The sequence below is a fragment of the Anolis carolinensis genome, chromosome 5 (assembly GCF_035594765.1).
Source record: "Anolis carolinensis isolate JA03-04 chromosome 5, rAnoCar3.1.pri, whole genome shotgun sequence".
Taxonomy (NCBI): domain Eukaryota; kingdom Metazoa; phylum Chordata; class Lepidosauria; order Squamata; family Dactyloidae; genus Anolis; species Anolis carolinensis.
Genome location: NC_085845.1, coordinates 146,749,895 through 146,769,678, shown reverse-complemented (window position 1 = coordinate 146,769,678; position 19,784 = coordinate 146,749,895). Strand labels below are relative to the sequence as shown.

General features: G+C 38.8%; 1 protein-coding gene across 1 annotated transcript in view; it reads right to left on the bottom strand.

Annotated features, from left to right (window-relative positions):
• The window catches only part of ano6 (anoctamin 6), an 81,237-nt gene that overhangs the window by 5,444 nt on the left and 56,009 nt on the right, over nucleotides 1-19,784 (bottom strand). Inside the window, exons 13-19 of the mRNA XM_003221267.4 lie at nucleotides 14,488-14,713; nucleotides 13,511-13,680; nucleotides 11,705-11,802; nucleotides 9,940-10,070; nucleotides 9,020-9,225; nucleotides 2,405-2,607; nucleotides 1,921-2,026 (exon numbers count right to left, since the gene is read on the bottom strand). Of these exons, the coding sequence (XP_003221315.2) occupies nucleotides 1,921-2,026; nucleotides 2,405-2,607; nucleotides 9,020-9,225; nucleotides 9,940-10,070; nucleotides 11,705-11,802; nucleotides 13,511-13,680; nucleotides 14,488-14,713 (1,140 nt within the window). The remainder of the gene's footprint in view (nucleotides 1-1,920; nucleotides 2,027-2,404; nucleotides 2,608-9,019; nucleotides 9,226-9,939; nucleotides 10,071-11,704; nucleotides 11,803-13,510; nucleotides 13,681-14,487; nucleotides 14,714-19,784) is intronic.

The window sequence follows — 19,784 nt, the reverse complement described above, 5'->3', positions numbered from 1 at the left end:
GGCACCAGATACTACTTGTGAGGCACTTTAGATATATTTCAGAGGAAAACAATGGCAATCCAAGTCTGACTATTCCTTGCCAAAGAAATCTCTATGAAATTCATTGTGTCATCATAAGTCAACAGGTGATTGGAAATTACATATGCATGCACATAATGTTCTAGTAGGGTAAAAGTTTCAATCTGCAAAGATCTCTGAGAGTGGTTCTGTTTCAGCTACTCCTTATGCAAAAGGGCTCCTGTCTTCACTCGTGCTGATGTGATTGCTATACTTATCTTAGTTAGTACAATACAAAATTGCCTGCCTAGACTTGATTACCTAGACTGTACATGCTCATTTGGCTCTCAACTATGAGCCCCAGGTGACTGCAGAATGGGATACTCAAATACTGGTTTCATCCACTGAACTGAAAGGTGAACTGTTTCTACAAGATAACTTCTGAAAGAATATTGTTTTGAGTGACAATTCCTTTCTCTCTCAGTTACTGCTTACATGCGAATGCATTCTAGTTTGTGAGCCATTTGTGTCATGTAGACCACACAGGTACGCACTGAACAACATTCCATTAGTAACATATTCACCAAGGCTTCTGGGAAATTCATGACGTCCCTAACACAAGGATAAAACTACACATAAAACTCACCTGCCTCCTAAGGGCTCTGCCTCCAATGCTGCTTGGTAGCCGTGAAGAATTTGAAGCATTGCAGGCATCTATAGCAGTGGTTCTCAACTTGTGGGTCCCCAGGTGTTTTGGCCTACAACCCCCAGAAGTCCCAGCCAGGTTACTAACTGTTAGGATTTCTAGAAATTGGAGGCCAAAACATCTGGGGACCCACAGCTTGAGAACCACTGATCTATAGGCTATATGCCAGATGCTGAATGACAAAGCCATCCTACAGGATGAGGTTGTCATTCTGCATCCAGTTACAGGAACACTGTGAGATATTTCTCTGATGCTTCCCATTTTCCATTGGGCATTCAAAGGCCATGGAGTTGGGTTCCTGCAGGAGGAAGGTCTGTCCTGTAGGAGGGAGATGTCTTGGAGTTGCACCAGATGGATTTTTACAATATTTCTCTTGATGTAGTATCTTGTGAGTTATGAACCAAAAGGACCAGTACTGGAGTAATCAGTGTGTACAGATTTTGTGGGAGCCAAGTACCCTGATGAGCAATTTCCTGTCTACACTTCATGTTTTTAGTTACAATCATTCACAATATTTTAAAAAGCAAGTATAGGTGAATAATGAACCACGAAGTGCTGTGATTTTTGCAGATGGCATTTATATTGAAGACCTCTGACACTAGAGGATAGGTTTAGCTAGCCTAAAAATTCAAGTTTCGAGTTTAAAAACAAATATAACTATATTATAAAGAAAAAAATAATTGATCAATTCCTATCTTAGTAACATGTAAGCAGTGAAATTTCAGCATCTATCTGCTCAAATTTTGTTCATCTTCAACTCAAGAGGAAATGCAGAAGATGGATGGTAACTGGTTAAACACACTATAATGGAGGAAATCTTCTTGAAGAAGTTTTCATAGTCTTCAGGAATGCATATATCCATCATCAGGGTTTTTTTAATCATGTCAGAAGCGAACATACTGCAAGTCACTTCTGGTGTAAGAGAATCAGCCATCTACAAAGTCATTGCCCAGGGGATGCCTGGATGTGTTACCAGATAAACTCAGTATTACCCTGCCAGATTTTTCCATTTAGATTTAAAAAAACCCTGTGTGATCCAGTCCCCACATCCCCATCTATAATTGATTTTTCTTTATAGTGCATTGAGTGATATGTCTAAGGTATTTTTTGTCCTGTACACAAGTGGAATATAACAGGAGATTGGGAAGCTATGGATGGAAGAATGGAAAAGAGGCACTGACATAAATGTGTTAAAATTCAGGATGAAAGATACTGACCTCCATGACAATGATGAACGATAACTTGGCTGCAATAACATGCCAGTAATAGATATTGTGGTGATATTGATATTCGTGCCCAGGAGGGTATCGGAAATCCCGGTACCTAAAATGGTTAAGACATTCAAGCAATCAGTTCAAGAGGCTCTGCAATAATACTGCAAGGCCAGGAGGGGGAGCAAAAATGGTCACCTCCCAATTTCCACACAATGCACAATGTAAATATAATCTAATTAGAAGAGGTGGACATCTCTTCTACAATGACATTGAAAGACATCATTTCGATTCTGCATTATTATATAAAATAAATGCATTGTACTACCTAAAGAACTAAATATTAGGTTATTTAAATTTTCCTTTTGACAATTGTTTCCTGTTTGTTAAAGTAGTTACCAAAACATGGCAGATCCTTGCTTCCAATATAAATAGTTTGACAGGGATGTAGCCAAAGAAAAACATGTAGCTTTAACTACTTCAAACTTACCTGCATGTTGTTTGATTGGCAAATCTGGGATGAAAAGCTGGCTTGCTTTCATTTCTGAAGTCTGATACAGCAAAGACAGAGAGTGTGTTGTTTATGTAGCCCTTCATGGTGTAGCTGCTATGATTTCCGTACGGAGGGACTGAAAAGGACCAATAATACACCAGGCGTGGAATCATATCAGAAGTAAAAGCAATGATCATTGCCTAAATTTGAAAAAAGAGGAAAATCAGGAAAGTAGAACATAATCGTGAGAGAATCAGACCTTCCCATCCCACACATCTTTCTTGAAAAGTGAGATAAGCATATTCTTGTACTAGCTGAAATGTAGTTGATGTTGCCAGGTACTCTCAAAGAAGTCTGTGGGATCTTCCGTTTTCTTGCCAAACTCTATTATCCCAGGAATTTTAGCAGAAGACCTCAGAGAGCCCTTTTCCAAAATCTTAAGTGCATAACACACAGTAGTGCCTTAGCCCTATCTAATTTTTCTGCCTTTTCCCCTCATGTGTCTTAGTAGCAGTACACTCATTCCATATACACTTGGAAAGATTATTTTACCAATGACTATAGCAAACCTTTTTTTGCCTTTTGGAAAATTCACCATTTGGGATTTTAAATTGAAACTGTTGTAACGTGGGTGAGTATCAAAAAGCTACTGTCAAATGTTGAGATGTTTCCCTTGATAAATTGTACAAATTTATAAATACAAATTGGAGCTGGGCAGTGTAACTTGGATAACAACCAAAAATATTTTATTAAATGTTGAAGCATCTATCACAATTTCCTGATAACTTACAGCTGCCTCCATTTTTTCGCCACTGTAACAGACAACAATCAGATGACAATATAAATGTTAAGGTATTTACAATAACGTTTCAATGAGTTATAATCTATCAGACTGTAGCTCATTCTCCACACGCTGAAATTTTGTGGCTTCTTTTATGGAGAAGAAGCCAAGAGCAATTACTTCCCACTTCTCTGACATCTTTTTATATTTGTCCATCTATTCAAGAATGTTAGCTGAACAGTTTTATCTATTTATTTATAAACTATCCTAACTTTCCTCCAAGGTCCTCAAGGTTCGATGTTGAAAGCAGTCTTTTATCCAGGTATCGCAGAAATCCAGGTTGATTTAGCTTCAAAGATGAAGTTACTTCAGCAGTTAATAGTCTATTCTCTTTTATCTTAATGTCAGATCATCACAGTTTCACTGGCAGAAAAAGTAAGGATGTGGGTTCAAAAGAAAATGTTTACTATGTAAACATTCGATGTACTTACGAGGGCTGTCAAATATTTTTTTTTATTATTTTAAATACTGTTTACCATGGAAAAATCCTCACAAAACAGGCTATGACATATTTTAGAATACAATGAGTGATCGAGTAATTAGAACTATAATAAATGCACAACTGAAATGGAAAATAAAGAAATAAGACAGCATCATCAGCAGATAATGTCTTAGTTAAAGCCATAGTGTTAAAATAAACTGAATGAAGAATAGTGAAATAGTGTCCTAAATGCCATCCAAAATGAATCCATGTTACTTCCTAGGAAAGAGCATTTGTAAGACATGTACAAGTACCTCAGGGCACTTGTGACTTTAGAAAAAAATATATAATGGGGATTATGTTTGACATATTATGAGGTTCTGGCACATTTCTGGTATTTCCCCAGCATCAAAATATTGTGTTGCTTTGCCTGCATATGATCACACATAGACTTAGCTACCACAGAACTGTTTTGGATTCAATGCATTTTATATTATCTCTTTTCTTCTCTTTTTCCTTTCACATAAACTTTCACCTCTCTTCCCTTTTGCTCCTCTTTCAAATGATCTCCAGATGTGTCACGATCAACTGTGTGCAGAAAAAAACAATTCCTCTGTGCAGTCTTTAAAAGGCAACATCTAGCCCTTGATTTGTAGACTGGTTTTGGAGAATTATATTAGGAAACATTCTGATTTCTATTTCCCAAGATATAATGAGCTCTCCATATATTCCACAAGAAATGCAAGCTGGTTTTAAAATTAACACCATATGCTTCTGTAGAGTGATGTCAACTGTGTTGAGAAAATGTTAAGTCCCAAGGTAGTTTTACACACCATTCGCTTCTAGCTCTGTAGGTATAATAAGAGTGAGTATCTGCATTTGAAAGAAATAGAGAACAGTATAAAAGAGGCACTGCACCAGTAATTTTACAGGAAAAATTTATGTTGCTGGCATGTGACAACAAGGCGCCTTGGTCTGCTTAGCATTTCTACTCACTGTAGATATATTTACTAGGGCTGTCATGTGATTAAAAGAAATCTTTATGAATTAAATTTTAATATAAAGATAGTATCAGTTCAGAAAAAAGAGAGCGGAAGAGATATTTTATTTTTGTTTAGGTAACTGACTTGTCTTGCTAGACTATGAGGGTTGAATGAAAAGTAATGCCTCCACCTTCGTTACTTGGGTATATTTTAATAAATCAAACACAGAAATAATCCTTAAAATGTGCTCTTTAACTACCACTATTCACTTTTCCACATAATCACCAGACAATTGGATATATTTCTGCCAACAATGAACAAGTTTTCTGAAGCCGTCATGGAAGAAGTTGACACTCTGTTTCTGCAACCAATGTCTCACAGTTCTCTCAACATCTTCATCAGAATCATAATGATTTCCCCACAGATCTTTTTTCATTATTGGGAACAGATGGATTCTCTGATGAATCTCTTTTGGGGTGACACCTTCTGCTGTCAAGAATTCAATGACTGCACGTTGCATAAGTCGCACTGACCGACCGTCTGTGCAGGGTTCCATACTTCGCACTTTAACAACACAACCATTCAATGCTAAGGCTTCCTGCCAAATGGAACTATAGAGAACAGTCTACTGAACAAGCCAGTACCTACCACATACTAGTACTGCCATTTGTTGAGGAATTACGAAGGTGGAGGCATTACTTTTCATTCAACCCTTGTATCTTGGAACAAACTTTTCTATGACAGGAAAGATGGCTCTTTTGAGATGGTCTCACTCACGAGGAGTTTTAGACACAAACAACAGTCCTAGTAATAAATAAATGAATTTATAAATGAAGGAGTGGGTCCTTTCTCTGTTAAAGGGAGCATCCCAATGCAGAGCCTTAGGAAAGGTAACTGGGAGTAGTTATTGGCTCTTGTTTCTGTATAGGGAAAGAGGTGATGAAGACCCTGAATGACATGCAGAAGGCGGAACACCCACAGCTGGACTGAGTGGAGCCAAAGTGATTTTGTTAAATTGTAGAAAGCTGTGCTTGCTCCCAATGAACAGAGTCACAAGTCTGTTAAGACTACAGTGTACATAAGCATGGGCTAGTACCAGAGCTGGAAGATGTCTTCCCAATGAGAAGGTGGGGAAAGTCTACAGTTAGGTCCACTGGGGCATGAAACATGTAGAGTGAGGAAGGGATGAAAAAGTCAACATCAACTGTTATTTTGAATTAATTTGCTCTTTGTTAAGATAAATAGAAGGATGAAAAAGGATTTTCATAAAGAGAAGAGTGTGGCTATAATAATAATAATAATTATAATTATTATAATTATAATTATTATTATTATTGAAGAGAAACAACTAGAAGACAAACAACTGGAAAAGCTGGCATGATATGAGGATTTAAAGATCGAATTGCAAAGACTCTGGCACAAGCCAGTCAAGGTGGTCCCAGTGGTGATCGGCACACTGGGTGCAGTGCCTCAAGACTTTGGCCTGCACTTGAACACAATCGGCGCTGACCAAATTACCACCTGCCAGCTGCAAAAGGCCACTTTACTGGGATCTGCATGCATTATTCGCCGATACATCACACAGCCCTAGACACTTGGGAAGTGTCCGGAGTGTGATCCAGTACAACAGCCAGCAGAGTGTCTGCTGTGGACTCATCTTGTTGTGTTTCAAATAAATAAATAAATAAATAATAATTTTTATATCCCGCCACCATCTCCCCGAAGGAACTCAGGATGGCTTACATGGGGATCAAGCCCAGCATAAACAAAGATAACAAGCAAACACAATTAAAAACATAATAACATATAAACCATCTAATTAAAATAATTAAAAACAGCAGTAAAAACATCATAAAAATGCATCAACCAACATCAACAACCAGTAACCAGGAAGGGCATGATCAGATTCGAGAGGGCAGGGCTAGAACTTGTGCAAAACCGGGTTTCCTTCATAAAATAAGTGGCATAATGACAATAATTCCACAGCTAAAATTTCATATTAATTCAAACAGGCTTTTGATACTTACTTGCTTTACCCCACCCTCTTCCCAGCACTGAGCAACTGTTAAAGTACCTTCTGATATCTCCATTGCAAAAACCCAGATGATGCTTGTTGGGGGATTGCACAGAGCTATCTTTTAATTATTATTTTGGCATTACAATTGACAACAATGGTTTATCAAACTCTACTGAGCAAGCAACATAAATTGACATATTTGTTACCATTATAACATTTGCAAAGCTGCATGGTCTTGCTGTGATCAAGCTAATGCCTCCAAGTCTCCTTCTTCCCTGCCCCAGCTTCTTCTAATGCATACAGTAATAGAGGAAGAAGAGGGAAATAATATTTTTCTTTTGCCTCTTCTCTCTCTTTGAATTGCTGAGAGCTTCTGGCTTGGCACTATGCCCTTTTCTCCTTGAAGGCAGGGCATAGTTAAGTTCAAAAGCTTAGCTGGCCTGGGTCAAATGGGTTAAGCCTTTCTTATCTCTAGGTTAGATGAACCATTGTTCTGGTGACTGACAAGCACACTTTATTTGGCAATTTTGCATTAAGTTTGGCTGTCTTGATGACTGTGAATGGGCCTGTCCCTATGGTTTTCCCTCACTAATCTCATGGTTGATGGGAGGCTGAAGAAAGAAGCTTGATGGGCCCTAATAGCCTGGAATTTACTTCCAAGAGCTGGCACCTGCCTTATCTTAGACAGCTAGTAGTAGTCTGTAGTTTCAAATGTGACAGAGGGGCGGATGGATGAAGAAAGGTTTTCTTTCAGTACAACTTTTTTTCATTATGTAGAGTTGCACTGCTTGATTAGCTGCTGTTGAGATGTTTAGAAGCTGCATAGCTTAGGCCAGAAGGAAAAAGAAGAAATCCTTCCTTCCCTTCATTCTTTAATGTCTCAAATCTGGGAAGTAAGACAAGTTGAAAGAGAGGGAATGAGGGAGAGACGTTTTTAATGTCCTAATAGAATGTCACCCAATGATTTAGTGAGGACTTGAATCTAGATACTCTACGAACAGTACAATGTGTCTCCTATGCTTTCAAATCTCAAAAAACAAAACAACTCTTCAGTGCTGACTCTGTTAGAGAAGGTGCTGTTTTCTAAGAGATACCAATGTTAGTCTATTAGTGGATAAAAAGAAGAGTTAAGGTAAGAAGCCATTTAACTGATTTTTATTTTAGCATGAAGTTTCATGAAGTCACAAAATTCATGCTAAAATAAATTAGTCTGAAAGGTGCTATTTATTACTTATTTATAGTATTTACATTCTGCCCTTCTCACCCCAAAAGGAACTCGGGGTGGGTCACATAACACATATACGGCAAACGTTCAATGCCGATTATACAATGACAAGACAGACAACAGAGAGTTAATAATATCTTCCAATAATAACCATTTTATATTAGTGAACTAGCTTTGCCCGGCCACACGTTGCTGTGGCTTATGGGAATCCTTTCTTGGCCAGGTGGAATAGCAGTGAATAGCCTTGCAGTCTCAAAGCCTGGCTGTTTTCTGGAGTAGCTGGAGCTTTTTGTTGTATGAACGTAGAGGCATGGATGAGGGGTTGTGCTGCCAAGTTTAGTGTTTCTGGGATGTGTAGTTTTGTTGTTTTGTCCTAGGCCGAAATTTCATTACCCTTTTATATATATACTAGCTGTGCCCGGCCACGCGTTGCTGTGGCGAAGTATGGTGGTATGGGAAATAAAGTATTGAGGAATTGGTGGTAGTTAAGGTACAGGGTAAAGGTTTTCCCCTGACATTAAGTTCAGTCGTGTCTGACTCTGGGGGTTGGGGCTCATCTCCATTTCTAAGCTGAAGAGCCGGTGTTGTCCATAGACACCTCCAAGGTCATGTGGCCAGCATGACTGCAGGGAGCGCCGTTACCTTCTTGCCGGAGCAGTACCTATTCATCTACTCTCATTTGCATGTTTTCGAACTTCGAGGTTGGCAGAAGCTGGGGCTTTAGATAATCTGTGGAAGTGGCCTAAGTGAAGCCTAACTCTGCCTGTCCCCTGGGCTGAGTTGGTTGCTAGGAGACCAAGTGGGCAGAGCTTAGACTTCTAACTGGCAGCAATTGGGTAAAAACAATTATTCCTCTCCCTCTAATTAGGACTTTATTTTTCTTTTCTTTTTGTTGTATCAACCTAGAGCCGTGGATGATGGGTTGTGTTGTCAAATTTCGAGGTTGGGGGGCCTGTAGTTTTGTTGTTTTGTCCGCTGCCCTGATGCCATCACTCTTTTATATATATAGATAGAAGGAACAATTTTATGAGAGAATTACACAGAACCACACCATTAGAATTGGTTGCAGACTCTATAATCCAATGAAATCAACATTTGGCCAATAACATTAAGGGAAGCACTTACATTTGTCACCACAGCAAGAAGGGCAATTCCTTGCATGATTGGCTGCCATGCTCCTATGCCCTGAGCTTTCTCAGGGACCATGCGTCGAAACTGTGTTGTAATCTTCCAAGCATCCACACGTATTTCCAGAAGATTGTTAATGAGAGCCAGGAGGGGTGCCAGTGGGAATGATGCCACAAATAAGGTGACAAATCCAAACTGTATGACTGACAATGATAAAATGTGAAATATATTGCTGAAGCATAAGTGCTATGTATATTTTCAAAGGTCAAACCTGATCATGCTACTCTAGGACAGCTCAAACCAATGAAGGCTTGACAAATGAAAACCAGCCTATTACAAAAATATTCATGACATTAGTTAATTTAGAAAATAGTGACAGTGCAGTCTTATGAATATTAGAATCATAGAATCATAGAGTTGGAAGAGACCTCACGAGCCATCCAGTCCAACCCCCTGCCAAGAAGCAGGAAGATGACATTCAAAGCACCCCTGACAGATGGCCATCCAGTCTCTGCTTAAAAGCCTCCAAAGAAGGAGCCTCAACCACACTATTATTCACTACTCTTGTGCATTTACTCAGGTTTTTTTTTGCAAATATATTATATTTAATGGAGCTTGACCATAAAAAGTGGCACAAATAATTTCAAAACTACAATATGTAAGATATTACATACTGCATTTCTGAAATTATTTGTTCAATTTTTTAAAAAAATGAACTTTTAACAGATTTCTGTCTGTAGGCTCCCACACCCTTAACCTGCACATGGCCACTTTAGTGAACAAGGGGTGGTGAAGAAATATCCAGATATGTCTGTTTCACATGTTTGTGCCTTTTCTAGCCAGTCAAAAATATTTAATGGAATTGTAAATGAATTTTCAGATCCGGCAATTATCACATGAAATAAATTGAGGCTTACCCATTTCAAGATACTCATAAAACAAGCCAAGTTTGCCAATGGACTGCAGATGGTAGTCCTCTTCCCAACGTGGGAGAATCTTTTCTGACCTATTAGCAGAGCAGCATCTTCCAATCAGGTTCTTAAGCCACCTACGAATTTTGATGAACAGTAAAATTTATTTTATCTGCTGGACACTGTGAAATTGCTGTTGACTTTTCTTTTCATGCTAAACATCAAGATTTGGGTTGTTTGTACAAATAACAACATGTGTAATTTTAAAAAAGTTTCTGGAGGTTACAATCAGGGGCAAAACTACACATTACATACAAGTATATCTATTTTCTCTCTAGGGTTCACTTTTTGTAAACTTAATAATTTCTGAGCATGTCAGCTTCATGAGGAAAATGAGGCAATAGTGTCAAGAGGATGTTGTCAAAGATGATGATGAAATGAACTAATAAAATTGCTTTGTAACCAGGTTAGATAATTCATTTATTTAGTTCTCTACTGTCTTCTCTTCCCAATCATTTCGCCCTTTCATCCTATAATGGTCCAGTATTTTCTGAGGGACAATAACTAGCTTGGGGCTTGGATACTAAGTGCAAAACTAATAAGATGTCAATTTTCCACATATCCAAGAGGTTCTCTTCAAAGTGGTAGTCTGATACCCATTGGTTCCTGGTCTACAGCAAGAGTCCAAGAAATCAAAACAGAGTTGTAGTTAGTTATGGTACTGGCTCCTGTCCACACCTTTAGAAGTACTGTCTGGATGAAATTTCACAGTCCTGGAAGCAGCTTACATTACCACAAAAGACTAATAGGGAAAATTGGCATGTTGAAGGACTCCCAGAACTGGATCTTCCAATGATGTCTTAAACCAAAGCAGCTACAAGAAACCGTACATTGTGATTAGGAGAATAGGACTAGTTAAGGGGAGAGGAACCTTCCAATTATTTGATTTAAAGCTCCTACAAAGTAGTTATGAGTCATGAGGTCTGGAAAGATGAGGGGCAGGAAAATATGTGGGGGAACTACTAGATACCCATCCAAAGTGGTCCCTTTGATGGGAAAGCAATGGTATAAATGATATTTACGACACTGAGGTCACAACTAAAGTGCAAAAGGTGGTTTTCCAATCTCAGTTGCACAGTGGTGGTATTAATCTTGTTTTTTAGGTGAAGCTAGTGTAAAAAGGCCCCAAATGCACTGATTACTTCAAATGTCTGAGAAGTAGCGTATGGTCATAAATTGAACTTCTGCACATTTCAGATTGAAATATAATTTGCAGTACCTCCAACTTTTATAATGTCCTAAATTCGTGCACTCCTTACATGGATTAAATTTTAAATGTTGTCAAGATAAGTGCAAGAGACAGTACTGAAACAGTATTACTCACCTAAACCTAATTTGTCCCATGTTCATCCAGGCCCCTTCCACACAGCTGTATAAAATCCACATTGAGCTGGATTATATGGCAGTGTGGACACAGATAATTCAGTTCAAAGCAGATATTGTGAATTATCTGCCTTGATATTCTGGGTTACATGGCTGTGTGGAAAGGCCCCCAGTCTCTTTCTCTCTCTAATAGTTCATTGAGGATACTCTTATCCTGGAGTTTGAAGAACAACAAGCCTATTTTTATCTGCGGAAAACTCCATTTTAAACCATTGTTTTGAACAGGCTCAGATTTTTATTTAGGTGCTTATACTTTATGATTTTAAGTTAAGGTTCAACTTTGTAGAAAGGTTGGTTTCAACAGCCGTTCATCAACATATTTACTTACGGAAGAAGCACTTCTTGAATGTTATTCCATATAGCTTTGCCTCCCATTATAATTGTCAGCTGTGTTGTAAGTTCAAGAAGACATCCACCTGGGTCACACTAAGTTTGGAAGCAGCAGAAAAAAAATAAGAACTTGAAATATTTATGAATCGTTAACTGGAAGTAATGGAACATATATACATACCAACATGATTATTTTTAGTTGAGACTAACAACTTGTTAAGAGGACTTTATTTAGAAACTATTTTACACAAATAATAACTGAACGATGGAATTCTCTACATCAAAAATGACACAAACTCATTCTTATCCTATTTTGAACTCAGGGTCCTTCCATACTGCCATAAAGGTAAAGGTTTTCCCCTGACATTAAGTCCAGTCGTGTCCGACTCTGGGGGTTGGTGCTCATCTCCATTTCTAAGCCGAAGAGCCGGCGTTGTCTGTAGACACCTCCAAGGTCATGTGGCTGGTATGACTGCATGGAGCACTGTCACCTTCCCGCCGGAGCGGTACCTAATGATCTATTCACATTTGTATGTCTTTGAACTGCTAGGTTGACAGAAGCTGGGGCTAACAGCAGGCGCTCACTCCGCTCCCCGGATTCGAACCTGTGACTTTTCGGTCTGCAAATTCAGCAGCTCAGCGCTTTAACACACTGCACCACCAGAATATCAAGGCAGAAAATCCCACAATATCTGCTTTGAATTGGGTTATCTTAGTTCACACTGCCATATATTCCAGTTCAAAGCGGACAATGTGGGATTTTATTCAGCTGTGTGGAAGGGGCCTCAGTCACATTTCTACTGACATCAGGTACATGAAGGGTCTTGGGGTTATCCCTCAGCTTCACTTTTGCAGTTATCTGAACTCTGTTCCTTCTCTTCCCCAAATATGTCTGGAGACTTTGAAGAGCTTGGAGAATTTGTGTGTGAGAGAAAGAACATATTTATTGACTTCTAAACATATAAAATTGTAACAACAGCAGCAGAAGCAGAAAGGTGATTATGTCTTCCTTTCTTACTATTTTTCAGTCTAGATCACTATCCATATCTTCTTTACCTTGCAGCTGAATTCCAAATGTATTTTTGCCCTATGGAAATATAGCTATTGGGGACAAAGATGAAAATCCCTAGGCATTAGTTGCGCCTATACAGTGTTCCCTCACTACTTTGCCGTTCGCTTTTGGCGGACTTGCTGTTTCGCGTTTTTTTATAAACACTACAATAATATTATAAATAATAAAATATTATAAATCCTTCTTTCTATTTCCTTCCTAAGGAGAAGCCTAAGGAAGGAAGGCGCTGAAGGGAGAGAAAAGGAGGCTGAAGCAGCTTTGTTTTTGCCTCACAAGGCAGCAGCGAGCGTGTCCCTATATAACGTCCAAATATAGTGTCCATACTTCGCGGATTTTGACTTATTGTGGGTGGTCCTGAAATGTAACCCCTGTGATAAGTGAGGGAACACTGTATTGTAGAATTAATATCTCTATAGCTGCCATGGCTCAATACTATGGAAGTATGGAGTTGTAGTTATACAAGGTTTTAGCCGTCTCTACCAAAGATTCCTAGTCCTATCAGACTACAAGTTTCAAAATTCAATAGCACTGAGCCATGCCAGTTAAAGTGGTGTCAAACTGTATTAATTCTACAGTGTGAATGCAGCCACTGTTCAATAACTGCTTTTACAGTAAAAACACAATTGGGAAAATGCCATTTTCACCTATCTGTGATATCTACTCTAGACCTAATATCTCTATTAAAAAAAAGGAAAGATACAAAAACATAATGAGCATCAGATGCATCCATACCTCTTCGTTTCTGTATTTTCCGAGCCAATAAACTGGGTCACCTGGGTACCCCACAAATTTACCCTTGAAGAATGCAATATAGAAACATGAAGAATAATAGTTGACGAATTGGAATAAAAACATCTTTGTAGTTAGGCTGTTTTCATACTCTGTCTGTGTTCTTGGTAGTTCTGCAGTTTGCAGGGCAAAGGAGAGAGAGAGAGAGAAATATCAACCCAAGAACAGCTTTGGAGACAGATATATATGCATGTTTACAGACTTGAATACAATTTACATATTTATAATAAAGATTATTTGAAACTGTCTAATGTGCAGTAGACATTATGCAAATTCTATGACCATGTATTGTAAAAAAGGGGGGAAGCCATTCCACCTAAGAACAAGCAGCATTTGGCAATGCAAAAAAGCCTCCAGGAAATTCAATACATAATGAACATAACATTTTGATGTGATGCAAATGAAAGAATATTAAAATACAGCTACTTTAGAAGCATCAAAACAGGACAGCTCCTTTAATGTAAAAAACCAGCAATCTCTGCAATGGATTAACTGTTTATTTAGGAGCGAAAGCTTTCAAACAGCGACTTTCCCTCTATTTATTTACAAGAAAATAGCTACTCGATCTATAAGCAGTAGCTAATGTAATTGAATGCATTAAGCTGAGCTGATCCATTTTCATAAATGACATTATTATAGTAGTCTTTCTGTAATATTTCATAAATATACAGCTGTAAACAACTCCTGCTGCACATTAGCTATAGCAAGGTTTTCCTAGGCAAGGAACTGAATATAATTTCTCTGTTAACTGAGAAAACCTGCACTCTAAAATATTCAGATGTTCTCACAGACAATTGGAAGAAAGTTCTAAAATGCATGGCATAGATAATTCTTTTTGCCAGGGTTTCTCCCAAGTGTACAATATTTTTCTACATTCGCCCTAGCATTTTTGCAGTTTATTTACAATGAATTCATCTCACCGAAGTCAGTAATCATGATTGCCACTTTCTCATAGACCATGTTCAGAATCATAATGATGATAAAGCTGATGATAGAAGCAGACACTGAAGTTGCTGCTTGTGGAGTCAAGTACTTCTGGATTGCTTCCGTTCCATTGATATGCCTTGGAAGTGTTGCAGAAAATACCAGAAAAACAGAGAGTCTGTAAACAATGATGCCAATAACTGAGGCTACAATGAGCAGGATCTGAAAACAGAGAAGAAAAGATACGTAATTAATATTATTAACTTCATAAGGAATAATATACTATGTGTATATTATGTAGCTATTCTACCTGGGCTGCAAATGGAAACAAGACCAATTTCAATCCCTTGAAATTGAATGAATACGAGAAGACACTGGTACAATAAATGCTTAATCTAGAGGTGATGAAAGAAGAAAAAGCTAGGGATTAGGGGGAAAAAACAAAAAGGGTAATGGTAATAGAATTTTTAAAAACCCAAGAAAAGCACGCAGGATAATATAAAACAACTAGCTGTGCCCAGCCACGCGTTGCTGTGGCAAAGTATGGTGGTATGGGAAATAGAGGAATTGGTGGTAGTTAAGGTAAAGGGTAAAGGTTTTACCTTACATTAAGTCCATTATAAATGAGTTATATAGTTGTGTGGAAGGGCCTTGAGTCTACACTGCCATATAATCCCGTTAAAATCAGATAATCTGTATTTTATAGGCAGTGTGGAAGAGGCCTAAGTGAGGCCTAACTCTGCCTGTCCCCTGGGTTGAGTGGGTTGCTAGGAGACCAAGTGGGCAGAGCTTAGCCTTCTAACTGGCAGCAATTGGATAAAAACAATTATTCCTCTCCCTCTAATTAGGACTTTATTTTTCTTTTCTTTTTGTTGTATGAACATAGAGGCATGGATGATGGATTGTGCTGCCAAGTTTAGTGTTTCTGGGATGTGTAGTTTTGCTGTTTTGTCCGAGGCCGAAATTTCATTACCCTTTTATATATATAAATAAAATACAGATTCTCCAGCTCGTTGTACTTCTCTTTTCTAGTTACCTTGTGTTGTACAGCTTTCTTCTTCTTAGCTTCCCTAGTATCTAAAGCAGGGGTCCCCACACCAAGGCCCACGGGCCAGATGTGGCTCTCCAAGGGCCCTAAACTTTAGACTTAGGATTGCCCTAAGTCTGAAACGACTTGAAGGCACACAACAACAGCAATCCTTTTTAACTTGACTACCTCATCAGCCAAAAGCGGGCCACACTTCCCATTGAAATACTGGTAATTTTATGTTGATTCCAATTGTTCTTCATTTTAAATAATGTTTATCTCCTAACTTTGAAATACTGCTCTGTTGCCATTATATTTGTCTGCCTTCTAAAATAATTTCCTACAATACAAAAGTTAAGCAAATAATACAAAGAAGCTATCAAGACATGAATTTAGATAGCTGTTCTGCCCCTTTTAGGTTTTCCAATGAGGGTGGGTCAAATTCCTGTGACCATGGATCAAAGTACTTCCTTGGCCTTAGAGACATTAAAAGTGTCCCAGTAAGGGGTTGCGCTGAGTTTTCTGGGATGTATGGCCATGTTCCAGAAGCATTCTCTCCTGAGGTTTGACCACATCTATGGCAGGCATCCTCAGAGGTTGTGAGGTATACTGGAAACTAGGCAAGGGAGGGGGGGGGGGATTATATATCTGTGGAAGGTTCAGGGTGGAAGAAAGAACTCTTGTCTGTTGGAGGCCAGTGTGAGTGTTGCAACTAATCGCCTTGACAGCATTGGAAAGCCTTGCAGCTTCAAGACCTGGCTGATTCTGAAGTTGCAAGGCTTATTAATGCTAATCAAGGTGACTAATTGCAACATTCACACTTGCTTCAGACAGACAAGACTTCTTTCTCCCACCCTGACCTTCCACAGATATATACACCTCACTTGCCTAGTTTCCAACATACCCCATAACCTCTGAGGATGTCTGCTGTAGATGTGGGTGAAATGTCAAGTGAGAATGCTTCTGCAACATGGCCGTAGAGTCCGGAAAACTCACAGCAACCCAGTGATTCCAGCCATGAAAGCCTTCAACAACACATTGTCCCAGTCATTCTTTCTGCTAATGAAAGTTTTAAATCAGGGCTCCTCAAACTTTTTAAGCAGAGTGCCAGTTCATGGGTCCCACAGAATGTTGGGGGAGGGGGGGGGACAGACTATAGTTTGAAAAAACAAACAAACCATGAATTAATTCCTATGAGCATGCACACTGCACATATCTTAGTAAAAGGTTTCCCCTGACGTTAAGTCCAGTTGTGTCTGACTCTGGGGTTGGTGCTCATCTCCATGTCTAAGCCAAAGAGCCGGCATTGTCTGTAGACACCTCCAAGGTCATGTGGCCAGCATGACTGCATGGAATGCCGTTACCTTCCCGCCAGAGTGGTACCTATTGATCCACTCACATTGGCATGTTTTCGAACTGCTAGGTTGGCAGAAGCTGGAGCTACCAGCGGGCGCTCACTCCGCTCCGGATTTGAACCTGGGACCTTTCGGTCTACAAGTTCAGCAGCTCAGCACTTTAACACACTGAGCCACCGGAGGCTCCATATATTACTTGTCATAAAAAAACATGAAATACGTTCTTAGGTAAAATATGAATCCATGAATCTATTCCATGAATCGATATTCTTTGAAGGTAGGGTGCACTTTGGCCAATTTTATATGCACCATGCCCAATCCCAGAAAAATCAGTTGGAGATAAGCCACTTCGGAGAGGAAAAATGCAGAGGAAGGAGGATTAGAAAAATTTCCCCACCTCCCAACAGAAAAGTGGCATGAGTGACAGTAATACCTGAGTTGTCATTATATCGGATAATGTCTAGCTTGTCTCTTGTTGCCAATGAAGGAAAAAGAATAGAATTCATAATGCCATCTATACAAAGTTACGCTAGCATCAGATGAGGGGAAAAAAATATAATCCACATTCCCTTTCCATCCTTTCAGCCCTATTCTATCATACAAATCAGTTGTCTTTGTTGTACTAAAGGGCGATACTAATGGAATTCTTTTGTACCTGAAATTCAGCATCAATGTGTAAGGGAAAAACCTTTTAGCACCTTGCTTTATATTATTTTTAACACACGATTGCTTCCCTTGGGATTCCAAAGGTTACTGCCAGCCCACTAGTGATTGTGAATCACTGATGCAGACTGAACTATGCCATGCACTATAGGCACAACTACAATTCTCTGAAATGTTCCCCGATCGATGTGGAGATGGAGATGAAATGGAAATCCATCAATTTTCTGACTTGGGGTTGCATTTAGTGTTTCCAACCTTTAAATCAATTAACACTGGAAAAACACTAGTATGTCTATACTTCCCACAAATTGCAGTAACTTTTTTTGTCCCCAGCACAACATAAACATTTTTGAGAACCATAGAAGAGTTTGAGAAACTGTGCATCTTTGCAGTGAAAGCTCACATTCACTGTCTTTTTATTATGTACAAGAAAATGTGCTAACCACTAACAGAGTTTTTCATAATAATTGGGAAAAGTTCACAAAATATAGAACACAATTGTATGCTATTCTCCTATGTGAACAATGTGTCACCACGGCTACAGCCTTTGCTAGTTGGAAAAGTATGCAACCAAGTATTATCCAGTAGGAAAAGAAACTCCAATAGGAAAAGTAAATTTTCAAGCAACTGAAGCTCCTGCCACATATGGTTTTGTTGTGCAAAACTGCTTTTTTCACAGCACTTTTGCTGACCAACATTTTTGTTGTGAAATATTGCTTTCTGGAGAGCCTGTATAGCTTCTGTGGAAAAAACGGAACAATTTCCGTCACTGTGGGGGAGAAAATTCCAGAGTGTTTTGAAGCTACAGGATGAAAAACTGTTTATTGTTCTTGATATCCACTGGGATTCATAAAATATACTATCCCTTATGTCACTAATGGCCAGCTAATTCTTCAGGAACCCTGAACATAATCATGAGTACTTCTGTCCATTCATTACATATGCTTCTTTTTCATCTTAAAAAGATTTTAACTCCTGAAGTTGTCTTAAAGTGCATTAAGGTTGTGGGAGAAAAAGACTCCATCAAAACCTGATATCAATAGAGTCTAATAGGTCAGCACACTAGGGGACCTATAATTATAGCATTTATGTTTTTTTTTGAGACTGCTTCATTAGGCCCTCTACAGTGCTGCTTTTTAAAAATGCCTGGCTTGACTTCTTTTAACATTTAGTTTTAATTAAAGAGAAACAAGGGGAAGATTAAAGGAACCTGACTTGCTCCCTTAAGAGAAATGGGAAAGCTAAAGACAGTCAATTCATCCATAATATGTCAGTGAAGCAACATGTCTGAAAAAAGTAGAAGGGAAGGTAATTTATCTTCAGAATAACTTTGTTTTCATGGAATGGAACAAGCATTTAATCAAAAGTGTGGCTTAGGGAAACAAGAAAGTAAATTTTCAAGCAAAGCTCTAAAAGTCAAAATATAATTTACCTAAGAACATTTTTGCATAAAACATGTACTTTACATATGTAAATGCTGATTCATTTTATTAATATATTCATGGCGTTCTGATTCTGCTCATGGCATCTGTTTAGTGTCAAAACAACAACAACAAAATCCTGAGTAACAAAAGGTCTGCTTCATCTAGACTGGCCCTAGATTGATGTGGCCACATGTACTGGGCTGAACTCTCTGCATCACTCCTTTGGTGGCCAGCTGGGTTGACACCGCATTGGCCCAACCAAGATGTCCCTTGTCTATGTGCCACTACTGCTGCCTCGCACCAACCATGGCATGGCCATTGCCTGTCACTTCTAATGTCAAAATGGGGTGCCCATGTGATCACCCTTCCTTCTTGTTAATCACATGGGTGACCCAACCTGACCTCAGAAGACATGACTGAAACAGCTAAGCAATTGCCAACAGCTCTGTAGTCAAGTGACAAGTGGCAGCAACAACATGTAAACAAGGTGACAATCCAGTCTCTGTCCAGTTGGGCACCAATGCAACACTGCAGAAGATTCAGCCTATTACTTACGGCCATCTCACCATCAATCTGGGACCAGTTGAGATCAAGCAGATGGTGTAGCTGTAGCTCACTAGAGCAGGACTCCTGTTTTCTACTGAATATTCATTATTGAAATGAGATAGATGATTTGAGTTTATAAAATGAATAATATATGAATTAATAAATAAAAGCAGCTCAAAATACATTTTGCTGCACATGAAGATTATTTAACTTCTTGAAACATACCTTTTGACTATAACCTGTGGAGCAGCCCACAGAATCCAAGTAATTTAGTTGAG